At 42.4% G+C, this 17,273-nt stretch overlaps 1 protein-coding gene across 1 annotated transcript; it reads left to right on the forward strand.

Annotated features, from left to right (window-relative positions):
• Nucleotides 1-835: 835 nt before the first annotated feature.
• Nucleotides 836-17,142, forward strand: cryzl1 (crystallin, zeta (quinone reductase)-like 1). Its single transcript, XM_056291590.1, has 12 exons — nucleotides 836-1,087; nucleotides 1,741-1,818; nucleotides 1,931-2,003; nucleotides 2,137-2,181; nucleotides 3,519-3,587; nucleotides 5,192-5,325; nucleotides 5,803-5,914; nucleotides 11,110-11,208; nucleotides 13,745-13,860; nucleotides 14,925-15,030; nucleotides 15,356-15,401; nucleotides 15,715-17,142. The coding sequence occupies exons 1-12, from the start codon at nucleotides 1,022-1,024 to the stop codon at nucleotides 15,809-15,811; spliced, it is 1,041 nt and encodes a 346-aa protein (XP_056147565.1). The 5' UTR covers nucleotides 836-1,021; the 3' UTR covers nucleotides 15,812-17,142.
• The last annotated feature ends 131 nt before the right edge of the window (nucleotides 17,143-17,273 follow it).

Consider the following 17,273-nt stretch of genomic DNA (forward strand, 5'->3'; position numbering starts at 1 on the left):
AGATTTTTTGTTAGGTAGGTTTATACAAATCATTGGCAGTCATGAAAGTTGAGGTAGAGGAAATGTCATTACAGCTAAGAGGAAGCAACATATGGCTAATCATTGAGCTAATGTCTGTGGACAACAGAATTATCATCCTACAAAAACATCAATGGGGCCAATTTGGGAAATGAATAAGATTACAAAAGAGATAGCGGCAAAGAAGTCTTGAATACAGGACTGGCACAGTAGTCCTCCTGTACTATCAACTGTAGGATCCTCCCTCAACCGTCTTCACAAACTCAAAACAGATAAAGAGGCGCTGTGGAGTAAATTTTAAAAACACAATTTAATTAATATATTCCAGTATTTACAGATCTCGATGATGTACAGTATGTGCATTTTATACCTCTGAGTTGAAAATAAAGATGAAGTAGATAATATCAGATCATGTGGCAGTAAACACAGCAGAAACGTGATTTTACTAGTTCTACAATGGATAAAAGAAGTTAAACTAATATTACTATTGGTCTGTTCAATGCCCACAATATTCAAGGCAAAGAGGAACATTACAGAACAAACCGGAAAGGAACAGCATTAAAAATATGGACCTAAATACGATCTTTGCATTTGACTAAGGAGGTGTGACTTTAGTAAAGCAAAATCATTTTTTGAAACGTGGGACCTCTAAAAAGACTCTCGGGATGTTGGTATAGTAGAAGTAGGTGGCGCTAGAGTTGTGGTTGTAGAAGAAGAAAAAGAAGACGGAAAAGAATGAGAAGGGGGAAGAAGAGAAGCCGAAGAAGAAGAAGAAGCAGAAGAGGCGGAAGAAGAAGAAGAAGAAGAGGAGGCGGAATAAGAAGAAGCAGCAGAAGAAGAAGAAAAAAGAAGCAGAAGAAGAAGTCAGCTGACTGACAGCCGAGCGAAACAGCACCTTTCAACACTGCACTGACTGAATATCATCTATATTAATTATCCGCTAAGTGCGTTTGAATAGTTCCAGCCAATTTTATTAGTCTGTATTAGGGTTAAGTTTAACAGCATGAAAGGATTATATTGCCGAACGGGAGAGAGTGATGCTGAAATTAAGTTCGTAATTCAGGAGACGGTAGGTTTAGTCTTTCTGTTTCAAAATGTGCAAGTATACTAATTGTGGCCCACAGGAACTCAACGTCATTCAATTTATTAAAGACACAAATAAAAAGGAAATAACATCGACTAGGAGTGCTATGATGACCAATTTGGGTCTGTACCACCAATTGAAAACACTGCTTATACGTAAGTTTTTATCAGAGTTAATGTATGGTTAAGCCGACACACAAACTGCTTACAGCATAGCGATGCAAAAAGCTGCGAAAATTAGGTAAACATTCATAGAAGGTATTCTAATTCGACATGCACCCTTGCGTAGATCTTAGAGTGTCTGGAAATCCCTTTATGGGATGCAACGCCGTGCATCCACAAGAAAACAATTAACTCGGTATGTTGATGACCATGGGGAAGAAAATTTTTATGAAACTGTTGTGCTCCATAACAGGTTTTTTTTAAAATCTTAATATGTTTCACTCCCTTCGAGATAGAAATGCATAATTTTGTACTCCACGAGGCTCAGTGGCAGTAAACTAGGCCAGGAAAATAAAAGCTCTTCCAGTGGCTACTAGAGCCTTTGCTGTAAATGACAGATTCATGTTCAATTTAACAACTGTCTTTGTTTTTAATGTCTGTCTGTCTTTCTCTCTCTCTCTATTTCTCTCACCCTAGACACTCCCAGCAGTGTTAGACAGTCATCAGGTCAGAGTTCAAGTGAAGGCCTGTGGACTTAGCCCGCTGGACCTCAATGTAACACCTCTAATTATTATTCTTATCATTGTTATTATTATTATGAAATGCTTCATGTTATTTAAACACTTATGTCATCAGTGAACTTAATGTGGTATCTATCTTGCTTAAGTTGCTAGGTGATTTAGGAATCCAGAGAGCTTTAGTTCCTGTTGGCAGAGAGGTGGCTGGGGTTATTCTGCAAGGTTACACATGCACACACACACACACACACACACACACACACACACCACATAGGTTTTACCATTTGTTATTTGTGACATTGGTTTGAATAGAAATATAAATGAATAGTACAAGTGTTTGTCTGTCTGCCCACAGTTGGCTCCAAGGTTTCCTTCTTCCACCCAGATGATGAGGTTGTAGGTAAGCGCTATTCTTTTTGTTTTAAGAGAAAATTCACCGATTTTCAACGTTATCGCTGTCTATCTCGGACAGGATTAGCACCTGAAAAACGCCTACAGTTGTTCTCGATTCTCTGCATCTTTGAAGCAGCAGTGAAACAGAGTTTTTTTTTCTTTTTCTTTTTTTTCTAGCTGCCAAGTGACCTGCTGGCAGGCAGGAAAACTACAACGTAGCAGGGTTTTGTAACACTACTACTACTAATCCACTCTAAAGACGCTGTTAAAAAATGGATTGATAAAAAACACATTTTCGTTCTCTCAAATAAGCTATGTTTCCGATGGTGGAAATGACGCCCCACAACACTAGTGCAGAGGACTTTATGGACAACATACAGAAGTTAGCATGCAGCAGTGCATTCTGGTACATGTAGACACCTTGGAAAAGACACTGAGCAGGAGAACATTGATTTCTCCATTAATATAGTATGCAGTGAGGACTTTATTGCTTTGACTACATTACTCATCTGTACTGATTGCACTTAAGCTTTAAGTGTTGTTTATCAAGGGAAATATTTTTTTTAACATGCCCTTTTCAAATAATTTAGTTGTAGACAGTTATACCTGAAAGCAGCATAGCACCTCCAACCTTCTGTTGTTGGCCACTAAGAACTTAGGGGTTGGAGCAGTCATGAGTCAAGTGCCTTGCTCACAGGCACTCCAATAATACATCTTAAAGGATAATTATACATTGAAGTTGCCCTATAAAACCACAGCACTCTACTTTTGTCTAATGAATAGCTCTTCTGGAGCAATTGTGGATCCCTGTGTCTCAAGCTTTATTTCCTAACATGAGCCTACCACTGCCCCAATACTAGTAGTGTGGTTAGAATTGGGTGCAAAGTGTTTGGGAGGGACACTTTGTATGTGTGCATGTGTGTCCAAGGAGAAGGTGTGCACCTATGTGGCATGCATTCATTTGTGTGTAGGTGTGACTGCTCATACGTTTAAAACTCATAACAGCAAGAAGGTCCTGGGTTCGAACCCCAGGCCGTCCCAGGTCCTTTCTGTGTGGAGGTTGCATGTTCTCCCTGTGTCTGCGTGGGTTTCCTCCAGGTGCTCCGGTTTCCTCCCAGCATCAAAAAGACATGCATATTAAGGTTAATGCCCCTGACCAAGGCAGTGGAAAGTAGAAATGGAGTTGGTCCCCCGGCACTGCATCTGCCCACTGCTCCTATACAATAGGATGGGTTAAATGCAGAAGACAAATTCATTGTAACAATACAATTTGTTGTAAGAATACAATGACAAAATAAAGTGACTTTCTTTTTTATTTTCTTCTAAAACTCTCATTTTCACCAGGCATTCTGCCCTTGGACTCTTCCTGCTCTGGACTCTGCGATGTCATAGACATAGATGAACACCATCTGGGTAAATAATATACACAATAATAATAATAATTTTATTTATATGTCACTGTTCCTAAACAATGTTACAAATTGCTTCACAAAAAAAACAAAAACAAAACAAAACAGACAAGGCAAAAACAAGAGTAAGACCAAATAGGTAAGAGTAAACATAAGAACAGTATAAATAAAAAAAAATATCAAACATTTGTAAATGCTTTCATAAAAAAAAGTTTTAAGACAAGATTTAAAACAAGCTAGAGACTTGTTTAGCCTTAGTTAAACAGGAAGAGAGTTCCATAGTGTGGGGGCTCTTAACAGCAAAAGCCCAATCACCCTTTGTAACAAACTGAGACCTGGGAATAACTAGCAGGGCTCCATCTGCAGATATTAATGGTTGAGGGGGCATATACCAAGTCAATAAATCGCAAATGTATGAAGGAGCAACACCATTTAAAACCTTAAAAGTAAGAAATAAAGTTTTAAAATCAATTCGAAATGTAACAGGGAGCTAGTGTAGGGAAGCAAGCAGAGGAATGATATGGTCATGTCTCCTTGTCCCAGTAATGAGCCGAACAGCAGCGTTTTGTACCAGCTGCAGACGGTGGAGGGAGCCCTTGCTGATACCAGAATAAAGTGCATTACAATAGTCGAGCCAAGAATAGATAAAAGCATGTACAACTATTTGCAGATCGACAATTGATAAAAATGACCTTATTTTGGACATTAGCTTGAGCTGGAGAAAGCATGACTGAACAACATGTTTGATATGATTATCAAAACTGAGGTTAGCATTAAATATTACCCCAAGATTTCTAGCAGCTTGCTTAAGACTACCTGACAGACCACCAAGATTAGTAATAAAAGGGCTGATGGAATTTTCAGGACTGAACAGAATGACCTCAGACTTATCATCATTAAATTTGAGAACATTTTCCAACATCTGGGATATGAATGAATGAATGAATGATTTATTTCAGTCATACATTTGTGTTCATATGTGACAGACATCCAAGATTTAATGATAGAGAGGCAAATTGTGAGATTTGCTAGGGTTCTAGGATCTATGGCTTTTAGTGGCATGTGAACCTGATTGTCGTCAGCATAAAAATGGTAGAGCACATCATGATTTTGAATGACCTGGTCAAGGGGCAGCATGTATATAGAAAAGAGAAGGGGGCCAAGAACTGAGCCTTGAGGGACGCCACAACTCAACTGAGCCACTGAGGAGGTAAAGTTACCCAGAACAACAGAAAAAGTTCTGTTGTTGTCACATACACAGTCCACATACACATACAGAATTTTCCCCTGGTTTTTCAAAAAGTTGAGGTAGAAACGTCACCAGTGGGTTATTTTTTTCCAGAAAGGTAATAGAAATTTAGGGTTAGAAATATTGCTTAAGGGCACCTCAGCAGTTACTGAAGAGGGAAAGAACGGCATGCCTTACGCATTTTCCTCACCCAAATCTCGGATCTGAGCCAGTGATCTTCCCAGTACAGGCCCCAATCTTTTACAACTAAGCTGCTGTTTGTGTAGATGTGTGTGTGAGTGAGTGAGTGAGTGTGTGTTTGTTTACTACTATATGTTTGCATTTGTCCATGTTTACCTGTGTGTTTATCTGTTCTACAGTACAGAAGCCAGAGAAGCTGAGCTGGGTGTGTGTGGCGGGAGCAGTACGTGATGGTGTGTGCGCTTACACAGCGCTACACACACACGCTCGTATGGCAGCAGGCCAAACACTTCTGGTCCTGGATGGAGCCAGTGTACGTGAATATGCCTTTGAGCAACGCTTTGTTCTGTGTGTGTGTTTGAGTGAGATACTGAGCTACTTGTTAACAGTGTCAATTGAGAACACAAAAAAATAGAATGTGTGAATAGAATGTGGAATTTTTCTATCGGGTAAGAGAGCTCAGTCACAAAAATTGCCCATAATTTACTGACACATGTACCACATAACACATAAGCAATCTATTACACACACAGTATGCATTAAATACACAACAGCACAAAACATAGGCTATGCATGAGTGCTGGAATGTTATCATCCATGTAGACGATGAAATGTTTTTTGGAGCATGTGTGAATTCTCTTGTGTGAATGGACATGAGCTTGTGAGGAATGTTTTCTGTCTCGGTTTGTGTGTAGCATGAACATCATACTGTCCCTCCCCCCATGTATGTGTGTGACTGAGAGCTACACATGTGCCTATGTAATGTAGCTCATCTCCTTTACCTCCATAGTCTTTTGGACTGCTATGCATCCAGCTGGCTTCTTACCATGGAGTCAAGGTCCTGACCACGTCCCACTCTCCACAACAGCACACACTCCTGGAGCAACTAAAGCCCAGCATAGGTCTGTATCAGCTCATTCTAATTTGAATTAGTTTCTTTAAGAAAGCTAACCTTTGCACTGCCACAGTTTTGTAACAGTCTAAATGCTGTCTGACAGTGTCAGCGGTTCGAATGTTTACAATAAAGGGATTTTCCATGTAGTGTCTACACGAAGTATACAAAACATAACAGATAACTGCTTTTTCCTTAAACTCAACTGATTAGGTAAATCCATTTGAAAGTTATGGCTGCAGGTTGTTAAAGCCATTTCAATTAGTGTAGACATGGGTAAGGAGACAAGTTTTGTTTTAAAAAAAATGAAGTTTGAGCCAATTGGATATGGGTTGTGTCTGTGAGGAAGAATGGACCAGAAAAAAAGATTTAACCACCGATAAGAAGAGAAAACTTGTAGCTGCCAGGAGCGCTGGTTTAAGTGTGTCAAGAATTGCAATGCTGCTGACTTTACAGATGTAAGTGGCTTGTTCACAAAAGGTGATGACACAAGTTGTGCTGAGGAGCAGACGGTCTGGTTAGTCGCCTTCTGATTCTGATAACGGTCCAGTGCATCACCAGTGCCAAAAGACCCATTTAAAAATGTGCAACTCATCACACCTTGACACACAGTGGGTATGGCAGCCACCTACCTCACAGATTTCACCTTTTTTACACCAAAAAGAAAAAAAAACTATAGTAGCAGTAGGCCGAGAAACGAAAACACTGCCCGGTGGAGAATTGGAGGGGGGGGATATTTTGGGCCGATGAATCCCAGTTCCTACTGAAATAAATGACTCTGTTATCGTGTTACATGTCAACATTGCAGGCTATTTGTGATTTGGTGTTGGGTTGTGTTTTCATTGTGCCACTTAATACAGTGAAGCAATGTTTTGTTGCTGCTCAGTGGCTGGAAGTTAGCTGAAAATTATTGCCAATCGGGAGCATCTGTTATGGCAGCAGTGTATCCATTTGCTTGCCCTTTTTTTCAGTTTTATTATTTTTAATATTCTGGGCATTTCATCCTTTACTAGATAATAAATAGAGGGTGAAGAGAAAGGGGATAGATATTTAGCAGAGGCTGAGCCGACATGGTTCTCCAGCTGAGCCACCAGAACACCCTACTAGCCTAGTCACTAGATTTCAAACCTTTTTACATCTGTGTGATGTAATGGAATGAGCTATTGAGTATAGCAGGCATAAAAATCACTCACCTTTCGGCGAAATTCGCAGTTTTGAATCCAAAATAGGTGACCTACGTGAATCGTGTAGATCCGATGAAAAAATATTTTCTGTGTGTGTGTGTGTGTGGGTGGGGTGGGTGTATGGACCGGACATGAAGATGGAGTTATACACGAGAGCGCGGAGCCATGGTGAGCTGGCCTATCGAGTTCGCCTTTTTCATTGACAAAAATATTCCCCCTACGAGCGCGAGGGGCCTCACGTCACCAGTCTTTTCTGGGAAGGTACCGCTACCCGATTGGTTCGTGAAGTGCTCGTGCAGCGAGTGCTTGTGCTGACCAAAGCGATTGATGGAGGAGCGCGCGGGGCTGAGCATTCCATGGGGCTGAGGGAAGATGACTCTTTGGACTAACGTTAGCTGACTGATGCCAGCCTGACTGAATTTGGTGAGCGTTTCAATCATTTCAATATTTTCTGATGTATAACGTTACTCAGGAGCTCTGTTGACATAGCCTAGTCCTACATAATTTCAGGTAGCTAATCTATCACTAGCTAGAGATTTAATAAAGAATCCACGTGTCATCGATGCATACGTTAGCTATATTCCACACAGACAGATGGAGAGATTTCCGTCCTGTGGAAAATTGTTAGCTATCTAGCTAGCTAGCTAGTTAGTAGGGTAACGTTAGCTAACGTTAGTTTACACCGTATATGCAGCAGACTAGGTTGTAAAGCTAATGTTCTCCCACAAAAAGAAACAGGATGAATGTTAACTGTTGGCTAATTCTCAAAATCTCTAAAACCCATTTCAGGACGTGTGGACTGAGGAACTGGTGCAGTGGGAGGCTGAGGTAACGTTAATACTAGCTAGCTAATTTTAGCTAGCTTTTTGTGTTCTAAGTTAGCTATGTGTATGTGTCACAGGACAGGCTTATATCAAAGAACTGGACTGTAACCGTCAATTTATGAGTGGCGCAAGCCTCGGGGCTCTCTAGTGCCTGGCTGTTCCAGGATCACGCTAAAGCGCAGGAGAGCGTAGCGAAATACATCGTGTAAGTTTACATTCACAGAATTATGTTGAGTAATGTTAGTCAGTGGAAGGGACGTAATGTTACTTATTAACCTACTATATTGTAACTGTAAATACCGGATACCTTTTAATCTGAAATCCAACTATGTATGTAGGCCTAACGTTGTGTGTAAAACAATTTTCAATTTTACTCTGTGGGTTAGGGTACCGTTAGGCGTATAGTCTAAGTTACTTATCTGAACTTGTGAAACACTCGTTTACACATCTGATTTCAAGTGGACAGATATCTGTATAACATGTAACGTCAGATCCAAGTGTGAACAACCACCACTTATCAATTAAACTAGAAGTTAACCCTACTAACGTTAACATTGTTTTTCCAGAATGAGTGTGTTAGGAGAGAAAGGTGCTCTTCTTGTAAAACAAATGGATGCAGGCATCAAATGCAGCTGGAATTGGTCGTGGCTTAAACTAGAAGGGAAAATAAGAGTGAAAGAACAAGAGCTCTCATTCCATCTGTCAGATAGATGTCTTCCAGAAAATCAATAAACAAGGATTCGCACGGTGCATTCTCTGCCAAAAAGATATAAACTACACCCATACACATGTTGTTAGTATTCCTATCTTGTTTTGCCACGAATACCCTATATTAAAGCTGCGCTCTTGCACATTTCATGAGAAAAGTTGTCAGTCTCGTTTCTTATATAGCATAATGTGAACATATACATACTGTCTTGTAATTATGCTTGATTTTTCTCTCAAAGTGCACCAGATTGATGCATTTAAATATGAAATGTTCAAAATTTTCTTCCGGGGGAGCATGCCCCCAGACCCCCCTAGAGAGTCATATCCTTATCACCTTTTTCACCCCTGACCTGTTTTCATGCCTGGTATAGGGATTTGCTACCAGCCAATTAATGACGTATGCTGACAGTTGTAGAATCAGCATGGGCTAACATCTATATGGAAAGCTTTCAAGACCTGATTAAGTCTCCATGTCCTGATAAACTAAGGCAGTTCTTACCGTGAAAGGGTGAGGGCAATGCAATGTAAGCAAAGCCTCACTAAGATTAAGTACACTTAAATATATGAATGGCTGATTAATAAAAAGATCAATAGTCATGCTAAACCAGGGGTACTGTTCCATACAGACATACTCTGCTTTTCTTTCATGCTGTTCTTTCTCTTTCCCTCATTCCTACATATTTTTCTTTATATGTTTTTACTTTCTCCTCACTGTTTGCCTCAGGAGTTCAGGAGCCTCTTGTTGGTGAGTTCTCGCTTTCTGACTTGCCAACACTCTTGCTTCCTTGGTTTCATAAATAGGGTGTTTACATCAAGAAGAACTTAGTATAGTGTAGAAGTTCTCAGTCATGGTCAGTGATTGCAGATGTGGCGTGGTTCTGGGATCAGGAACTCTTGAGCAGTCTGTCTTTATTAAAGGCCTAATCCAGCCAACTACTGTGGTATGGGGTGCCCACTTAATGCATCATTGAAACACGGAATAGTTAATGAATGTCATGATCATAAGAATCCTAATCATCATAGTCATCAATATATTAAAATTAATAATTAAGGGGGCGTCCTGGTGGCGTGACAGTCTATTCGGTTGCCCACCAACACAGGGATTGCCAGTTCAAATCTCTGTGTTCCCTCTGGCTTGGTTGGGCATCCCTACAGACAGAATTGGCTGTGTCTGCAGGTGGGAAGCCAGATGTGGGTATGTGTCCTGGTCGCTGCACTAGCGCCTCCTCTGGTTGGTCAGGGTGCCTGTTCAGGGGGTAGGGGGAACTGAAGGAAATAGCGTGATCCTCCCACGTGCTATTTCACCCTGGCCAAACTCCTCACTGTCGGGTGAAAAGAAGCGGCTGGCGACTCCACATGTATCAGAGGAAGCATGCAGTAGTCTGCAGCCCTCCCTGGATCGTTAGAGGGGGTGGAGCAGCGACCGGGACGGCTTGGAAAAATAGGGTAATTGGTCAAGTGCAATTGGGGAGAAAAAGGGGGGAAAATTAGAGAAAACAAATCATAATTAATGATGTACCGATACTGGTATGGGATTTCGGGCTGATACAAGACTAAAATCGAGTGTTGGTATTTGTAATTTTACCCAAGATTAATATCTGATACCAAAAGCCTCGAGTAACGTCATACATAAAAGCAAAATGGTTTGATGGACTGCGTTTTTGGCACATGGAAACCTGTATTTCTTCAATGGCAGAACCCCCCCCCCCCCGATTCTATCAACTATTTTGCTCATTGATCCCAAACTCTAATGGTCTTTGTCTGCATTGTCCAGCAAAAGTAATGGATCACATCAGTAATCAGTATTGGCTGAGACTTACATATATTCATACTTGTAATCAGCACTGGTAGTGAAAAACCAATATTAGTGCATCTGTATTTATAATAATGACACAAACTATAATGCATTTTATTTAATCTGCCCTGCTTTGAACACCCAAGGTCACCCTACATTTACGTACACCTTGCAAACAAAAGTTGCATACAGTGTGTGTTATCTAAATTTGTCTCTTGTGTTTAGGCAGAGTAACTTATGTATGCACGGGGTTATCACAGCTCGTTGTGGTTAAATCTGTGTTTTTTATTTGTGATTATTGACTTCTTGTATATTTGGTTGTATACAATTTATTCATTGTGGAATCTGTGTGTGCTTCAGGAATATTGATTCTGCCTTTTAAGTGCCTAATCATGTGATCAAACATTCAAACTCTACTTGAATATTTTTTTTATTTCACAGTGGGTAATGCACAAATGGAACATACGAGAAACAAACAACTTGAATCTGAAAACTGCTTTTACTAACTATGTCACTAATATTTTAAAAACTGCATGAATCTAAACCTGCTTGTTTGGAGATTTTGCCTGATTGCATTGAGATTGAACCCAAAACCTGTTTACAGACAACAGAATTGTCGAGGTATTTTTTGGGGTACCGTTCACCTAAACTGACTGCAATGCCTGTGTGTGTGTTTTTGTGTGTGTATGTGTAGCCAGAGTTATTCCAGTGTATGATAGCTCATCAGACCTGCTGTCACTTGTTCTGGAGGAGACCGGTGGACTAGGGGTGGACATAGTCGTTGACACTGGAGGTAAAAAGAGTTTCCTGTATGTAGACTTCCTGTATGAAGACTGCCTGACTGTGTGTGTTAGAACAAGCACGCAACTAAAGTATCTGGGTTGAATAAGAGAACACCCACTTCTGTTAGGTGGTGGTGACTTTCTTTGTCCACTGTATTTTCATCAGCAAGCAAATCTGTACTGGAGCTATGTCAGGAAACCATATGGCTGTGCAGAGGAAAGTCAATATAAGGGGACAAAACGGTAAAAGGATGAGAGTTTTTTTTTTTTAAATTTTATAATCCTCCAAGTAAGCCAAGGATGACATCTACTGGCATAGTGCTGAGACATGATAACCAAGTGTAGGAACTACCATTCAGTCATTAAAGGAGGAGATTTTTGATATCAAAGGCATTGTAGGGTGTGGAAAAGTAAAGAGTCCAGCCCTTCTCGAAGAATTTGGTACCAGGGCTCATTCTATGTGTGGAGGTGAACCCAACTATATCTAGTTGGTACCGCTCCACCTCCCACACCAGCTTGGGCTCCTTCCCTGCCAGAGAGGTGACATTCCACGCCCCGAGGACCAATCTGCGATGCCAGAAGTCGGCACGCCCTGGTCCCCGCCTTTGCCTGCCACTCGGCCTGCATTGCACCCTACCTCAATGCTCATCCCCACATGTGGTGGGTCCATAGGGACCGGAGGGTGTGCTCCAATTATCGGGGCATCACATTGCTCAGCCTCCCTGGGAAAATCTACTCTAGGTGCTGGAAAGGAGGCTCCAACCAATTGTCGAACCTTGGATCCAGGAGGAACAATGTGGATTCTGTCCTGGGTGTGGAACAACGGACCAGCTCTTTACCCTTGCAGAAGTGCTGAGGGAGGCATGGGATTTTGACCAGCCAGTCTACATGTGTTTTGTGGACTTGGAGAGGGCTTATGACCGTGTACCTCGGGGCACTCTGTGGGGGGTACTGCAGGAGTATGGGGTACCGAGGCAGTTGCTACAAGCCATCCAATCTTTGTATAACCAAAGTGAGAGCTGTGTCCACATTCTCGGCACAAAGTCAGACATGTTTTCGGTGGGTGTTGGACTCTGCCAAGGTTGTCCCTTGTCTCCGATTCTGTTTGTGATATTCATGGACAGGATCTCAAGGCGCAGCCAATGTGAGGAGTGTGTCTGTTTTGGGGACCTCAGAATTGCACCTCTGCTCTTCGCAGATGATGTGGTTTTGTTGGCTTCATCAGAACACGATCTCCAGCGCGTACTGGGGTGGTTTGCAGCTGAGTGTGAAATGGCTGGCATGAGAGTCAGCCCCTCCAAGTCTGAGGCCATGGTTCTCTACCGGAAAATGGTGGATTGCTCCCTCCAGGTTGGGGATGAGTTGTTGTCTCAAGTGAAGCAGTTCAAGTATTTCGGGGTCTTGTTCACGAATGAGGGTAGGATGGAGCGGGGGATTGACAGGCGGTCTGGTGCAGTATCAGCCGGAAGGCAAAGCTCTCAATTTACCAGTCAATCTTTGTTCCAACCCTCACCTATAGTCATGAGCTTTGGGTAGTGACCGAAAGGGTGAGGTGACGGATACAAGCGGCTGAAATTACTTTCCTCCGTAGGGTGTCTGGGTTAGGTGAGGAGCTCGGACATCCAGAGGGAGCTCGGAGTAGAGCCTCTGCTCCTTCGCGTCGAAAGGAGCCAGTTGAGATGGTTCGGGCATCTGATTAGGATGCCTCCTGTGCACCTCCCTTTGGAGGTTTTCTGGGCACCTCCAACAGGGAGGAGACCCCGGGGTAGACCCAGAACTCACTGGAGGGACTACATGTCCATTCTGGCCCGGGAATGCCTTGGAATCCCCCAGGAGGAGCTGGAGGGCGTTGTGAGGGAGAGGGACGTCTAGAGTGCCCTACTTAGCTTGCTGCCATTGCGACCCGACCTCGGAGAAGCAGCTGATGATGAGATGAGATGAGCGATGTGGGGTGTGGGTTCTGGTACTTCCTCCATGTAATCCTGCTCTTCTAAAGAGCAGCGAGATGGTGGCAGTGTCCTTCCATTTTTCATGCTGTTCTTTAACCTAATCCCTAATCTCTCTATGAAAGTATTCAGATTAGAGAACTGTGACTAAACTCCTGTGTTGAAGTTTATGATTGTATATTCTAGTCGTGGGAGTTCCACTGTCAGATAGAGAATGGACCTTTTGAAACTCATAACGTCAAGATAGTTTTCACCACGTCGTTGAAGAATACATATTCTTAGATTTGTGGTTTAATGCTCATTCTTAGCAATTACATAGTATCCATCCTTGGTTAACTTCACTCAATCAGTTTAAATAAAAAAAAATCATTACAATAACTCACAATATATGCAAAGCCTATTGAGTGGTGTGTCAGTGCTGCGATTATTGACTGGGGCTTTGATATGCTGCCAGTTCTACTGTGTAGTGGGGATGTTAAGCAGTTAGAGATTTCAGAAACACTCCATGATTAATATTCAGCTGAAGTTATAGTCTTATTTGTAAATAAATAAAATTAGTCCTCGGAAGTTTTCACTTTTGTTTACATGTGTGCATTTTCAGTTCGTCTTTGGGAAGAGGAGGAGCCAGAGGAGAGGACACTCCTTCCACACAAACATGACATCATCAGTGTGTTAGGAGTTGGTGGGCAATGGGTTACATCATGCCAAGACTTGCAGGTATCCACACTTGTTTGATACAGTATAAGAAATATATATTTTTGGGTGTCCTGGTAGCATAGCGGTCTATTCGGTTGCCCACCAACACGGGGCTCGTCAGTTTGAATCCCCGTGTTACCTCCGGCTTGGTCAGGCATCCCTACAGACACAACTGGCCGTGTGTGCGGGTGAGAAGCTGGATGTGGGTATGTGTCCTGGTCGCGGCACTAGTGCCTCCTCTGGTTAGTCAGGGTGCCTTTTCGGAGGGGAGGGGGAACTGGGGGGAATAGCGTGATCCTCTCACGCGCTACATCCTCCTGGTGAAACTTCTCACTGTCAGGTGAAAAGAAGCAGCTGGCGACTCCACATGTATCGGAGGACGCATGTAAGCATGTGGTAGTCTGCAGCCCTCCCTGGATCAGCAGAAGGGGTGGAGCAGCGACTGGGACGGCTCAGAAGAGTGCGGCAATTGGCTGAACACAACTGGGTAGAAAAGGGGGAGGGGGAAATTTAAAAAAAAGAAAGAAATATACATTTTCTACTTTATTAAGAGTACAATATAAAGCTGTTTTGCCTAGAGGCAGCATTGTATTGCAGATCCTGCCATCCACCCCCTCAACTGGACAATTCATTCCTTGATGCTATTAAATTGGCATCGTTTGTCATCTATTAAGCTCACCACAAGCATCTTAATACAGGATTGGATTACACATTTTAACGATTTGAAAACATTGTTTGGCAGCTGTGTAAAAGTGATACCAATGTTTTGTGTTTTCTGAAGTGACCTGTGGTCACACTGCTGGTCCACCATCAGCACCACTGGTTAACATAATTTGGATACTAGTTTCATTCATTTGTTGTTAGTGAAGTTAAAGCTAACCGTAATCCTTAACCTAACCCTTTTAATGTTAAATGCTGCTCATTTTAATCTGCATAAAGCAGGGAGGGTTAGATTGCGAATCTGCCTCCCCAATACATTTCTGTCCATATAAATGGTTCTTGCAACTTTACTAAAAGTCTCATCTGGTCAGCCCCACTGTATTCCTAAATGCCATGCCACTTTCTGTCTGTGTTTGTGTCCACAGTTAGATCCCCCAGATAGCAGACTCCTGTATTTGAAGTCAGCTTCTGTGTCCTTCCTCAACTCTGAAGTTTGGACAGCTTCTTCGGCCAAGCAAGGACGATATCTTCGTATCCTATGCCCATCATCTCATCGCACGCATACACACAAACACCCAGTCATGATGACTGCACTCTTTTTCTGTGTCTATCACAAACTCACCATGTATGTTTGTATGCATGCATGTATCTAATGAACTTGGATTTGAGACACACAATTACACACTAATACACTAGCTCCCATATTCATATGTAATTTTGTTACTACTTATTTCTTTGTCCTTGTTACTCTATGCTCTCATCGACATAGTGTACACACCTGCTTTGCACTGAGTCTGTGTTTTCATACACACACCTCTCCCCTCTAATCTGTGTGGGTCTTAACAGCGTTACGTAGACATTCTGAAGGACATTGTGGAAAAGATGTCAACAGGAATACTCAGGTAACAGAAACAGCTTTTTCTTTGTTAAACTTGCCTCTACAAGTGGGTAAATGAACGTCCCTTATTTGTTTTTTAAACATTGCATTTATTCACTGTATTTTGTTCTGCCTTGATTGTTTACCTCAATGAAAGTAAATTATAGAACAATTTGGCTGCTGTAGTTTATGCCAGCTGCTATGCAAGTCATTTCATCATGGTGATGTTATGTATTGCTCTATATTTTAAACCAACTTCAGTGCCGAAGACATGACCATTTCTTTGTTAGTGTTGTTTCAGTGCTAGTAGCCATCTCTTTGCCTCGCTCCCTCCCTAGGCCCCAGCCTGAGGAGGCGGTCCCTCTGTATGAAGCCACAGTAGCCATGGATATGATCCAGCGTTGCCAAAGGAAGAAGGCTGTTGTTCAGCTGTGACCATGCCACACATCTTTCCAGGTTATTGGACACAATGCCACAAACCCACTGTCCGTTGGGTTTCAAAACTTCCACACTTGCTCACTGTAAATGGATTCCACTGAACTCTTACCTATATACAGCAAATGACTGAACTACACATACACACCAGTGACTTGTTGTTGGATCTACGTATGATGTGAAAATACACTTTGGGCTCATTGGAGATGATTTTTGTTTCACTTCAAAATGAGAATGCAGCCGGAGCAGGGGTCAAAAAGTAAAACAGGGCATCCAGGTAGCGTAGCGGTCTATTCCGTTACCTACCAGCACAGGATCGCCGGGTCGAATCCCCATGTTACCTCCGGCTTGGTAGGGCGTCCCTACAGACACAATTGGCCGTGTCTGTGGGTGGGAAGTCAGATGTGGGTATTTGTCCTGGTCGCTGCACTAGCGCCTCCTCTGGTCAGTCGGGGCGCCCCCCCCGGATCGGCAGAGGGGGGGTAGAGCAGCGACCGGGACAGCTCAAAAAGAGCGGGGTAATTGGCCAAGGCCGCCAGTCCATCACAGGGCTGTAATTATAATAACAATAATAATTATTATTATGATTTGTTACTTTTTAAAAAGATGATTATTAAGGCCCAGACCCAGGGGATTTTTTTCATTAGGGCTTCAATGAGTCAAGTGAATATAATTTTATAAGTCAACAAACCTTGAGAAAACCTTGAGAAGCCTGAAGTTTTTTGGAACAATGTGCTTTGGACTGACCAAACCAAAATGGAACTTTTTGGTCACAACCAAAGAAGGTATGTTTGTAGAAAAAAAAGGGTGAAGCATTTGTGCAGAACAACACCTTGCCAACTGTTAAGCATGGATCTCGGCAGGCATTCATCTCCCCGCCTGCTGCCCAATGACTGCTGGGATAGGCTCCAGCATCCCTTCAACCCTGAGTAAACATAGGCAAACAGTAGCATGGTGGCACAGTGGTTAGCACTGTCACCTCACAGCAAGAAGGTCCTGGGTTTGAACCCAAGGCTGTCGCAGGTCCTTTCTGTGTGGAGTTTGCATGTTCTCCCCGTGTCTGCGTGGCTTTCCTCTGAGTGTTCTGGTTTTCTCCCACCATCAAAAAGACATGCATGTCAATAGAGTTGCTGAAGAAAAGGAGTGATATGATCTATGGAAGGAGTTGTGGTACTGATACGGGCAGTTGAATTCTGGACCAACTGAAGTTTATGAAGACACTTGAGGCGAAGACCAAAGAGGATAGAATTGCAGTACTCAATACGGGATGTAACCAGGGTGTGAATGAGTATGGCGGTGCTGTTAGGTGTAAGTGATGGGTGAAGACGATTAATATTATATATTAATTTTATGCAATTAAAGCTGGGTTTTATTGGCAGGGTTACGTAAAATTAGAGCATTGGGTCCAGTATTTCAAAATCTCAGTAGCTGCTCCTCAAATAAATGAAGAATTGGGATTTTG

This window comes from Lampris incognitus, chromosome 13, assembly GCF_029633865.1.
Source record: "Lampris incognitus isolate fLamInc1 chromosome 13, fLamInc1.hap2, whole genome shotgun sequence".
Taxonomy (NCBI): domain Eukaryota; kingdom Metazoa; phylum Chordata; class Actinopteri; order Lampriformes; family Lampridae; genus Lampris; species Lampris incognitus.

Bases quoted from the DNA above. Each gene is read 5' to 3' on its own strand.
- cryzl1 (XM_056291590.1), top strand. From the start codon at position 1,022: ATGAAAGGATTATATTGCCGAACGGGAGAGAGTGATGCTGAAATTAAG. The intron at 3,588-5,191 runs GTAAATAATATA...TCTGTTCTACAG, and splicing joins CATAGATGAACACCATCTGG to TACAGAAGCCAGAGAAGCTG. The intron at 13,861-14,924 runs GTATCCACACTT...TTGTGTCCACAG, and splicing joins CATCATGCCAAGACTTGCAG to TTAGATCCCCCAGATAGCAG.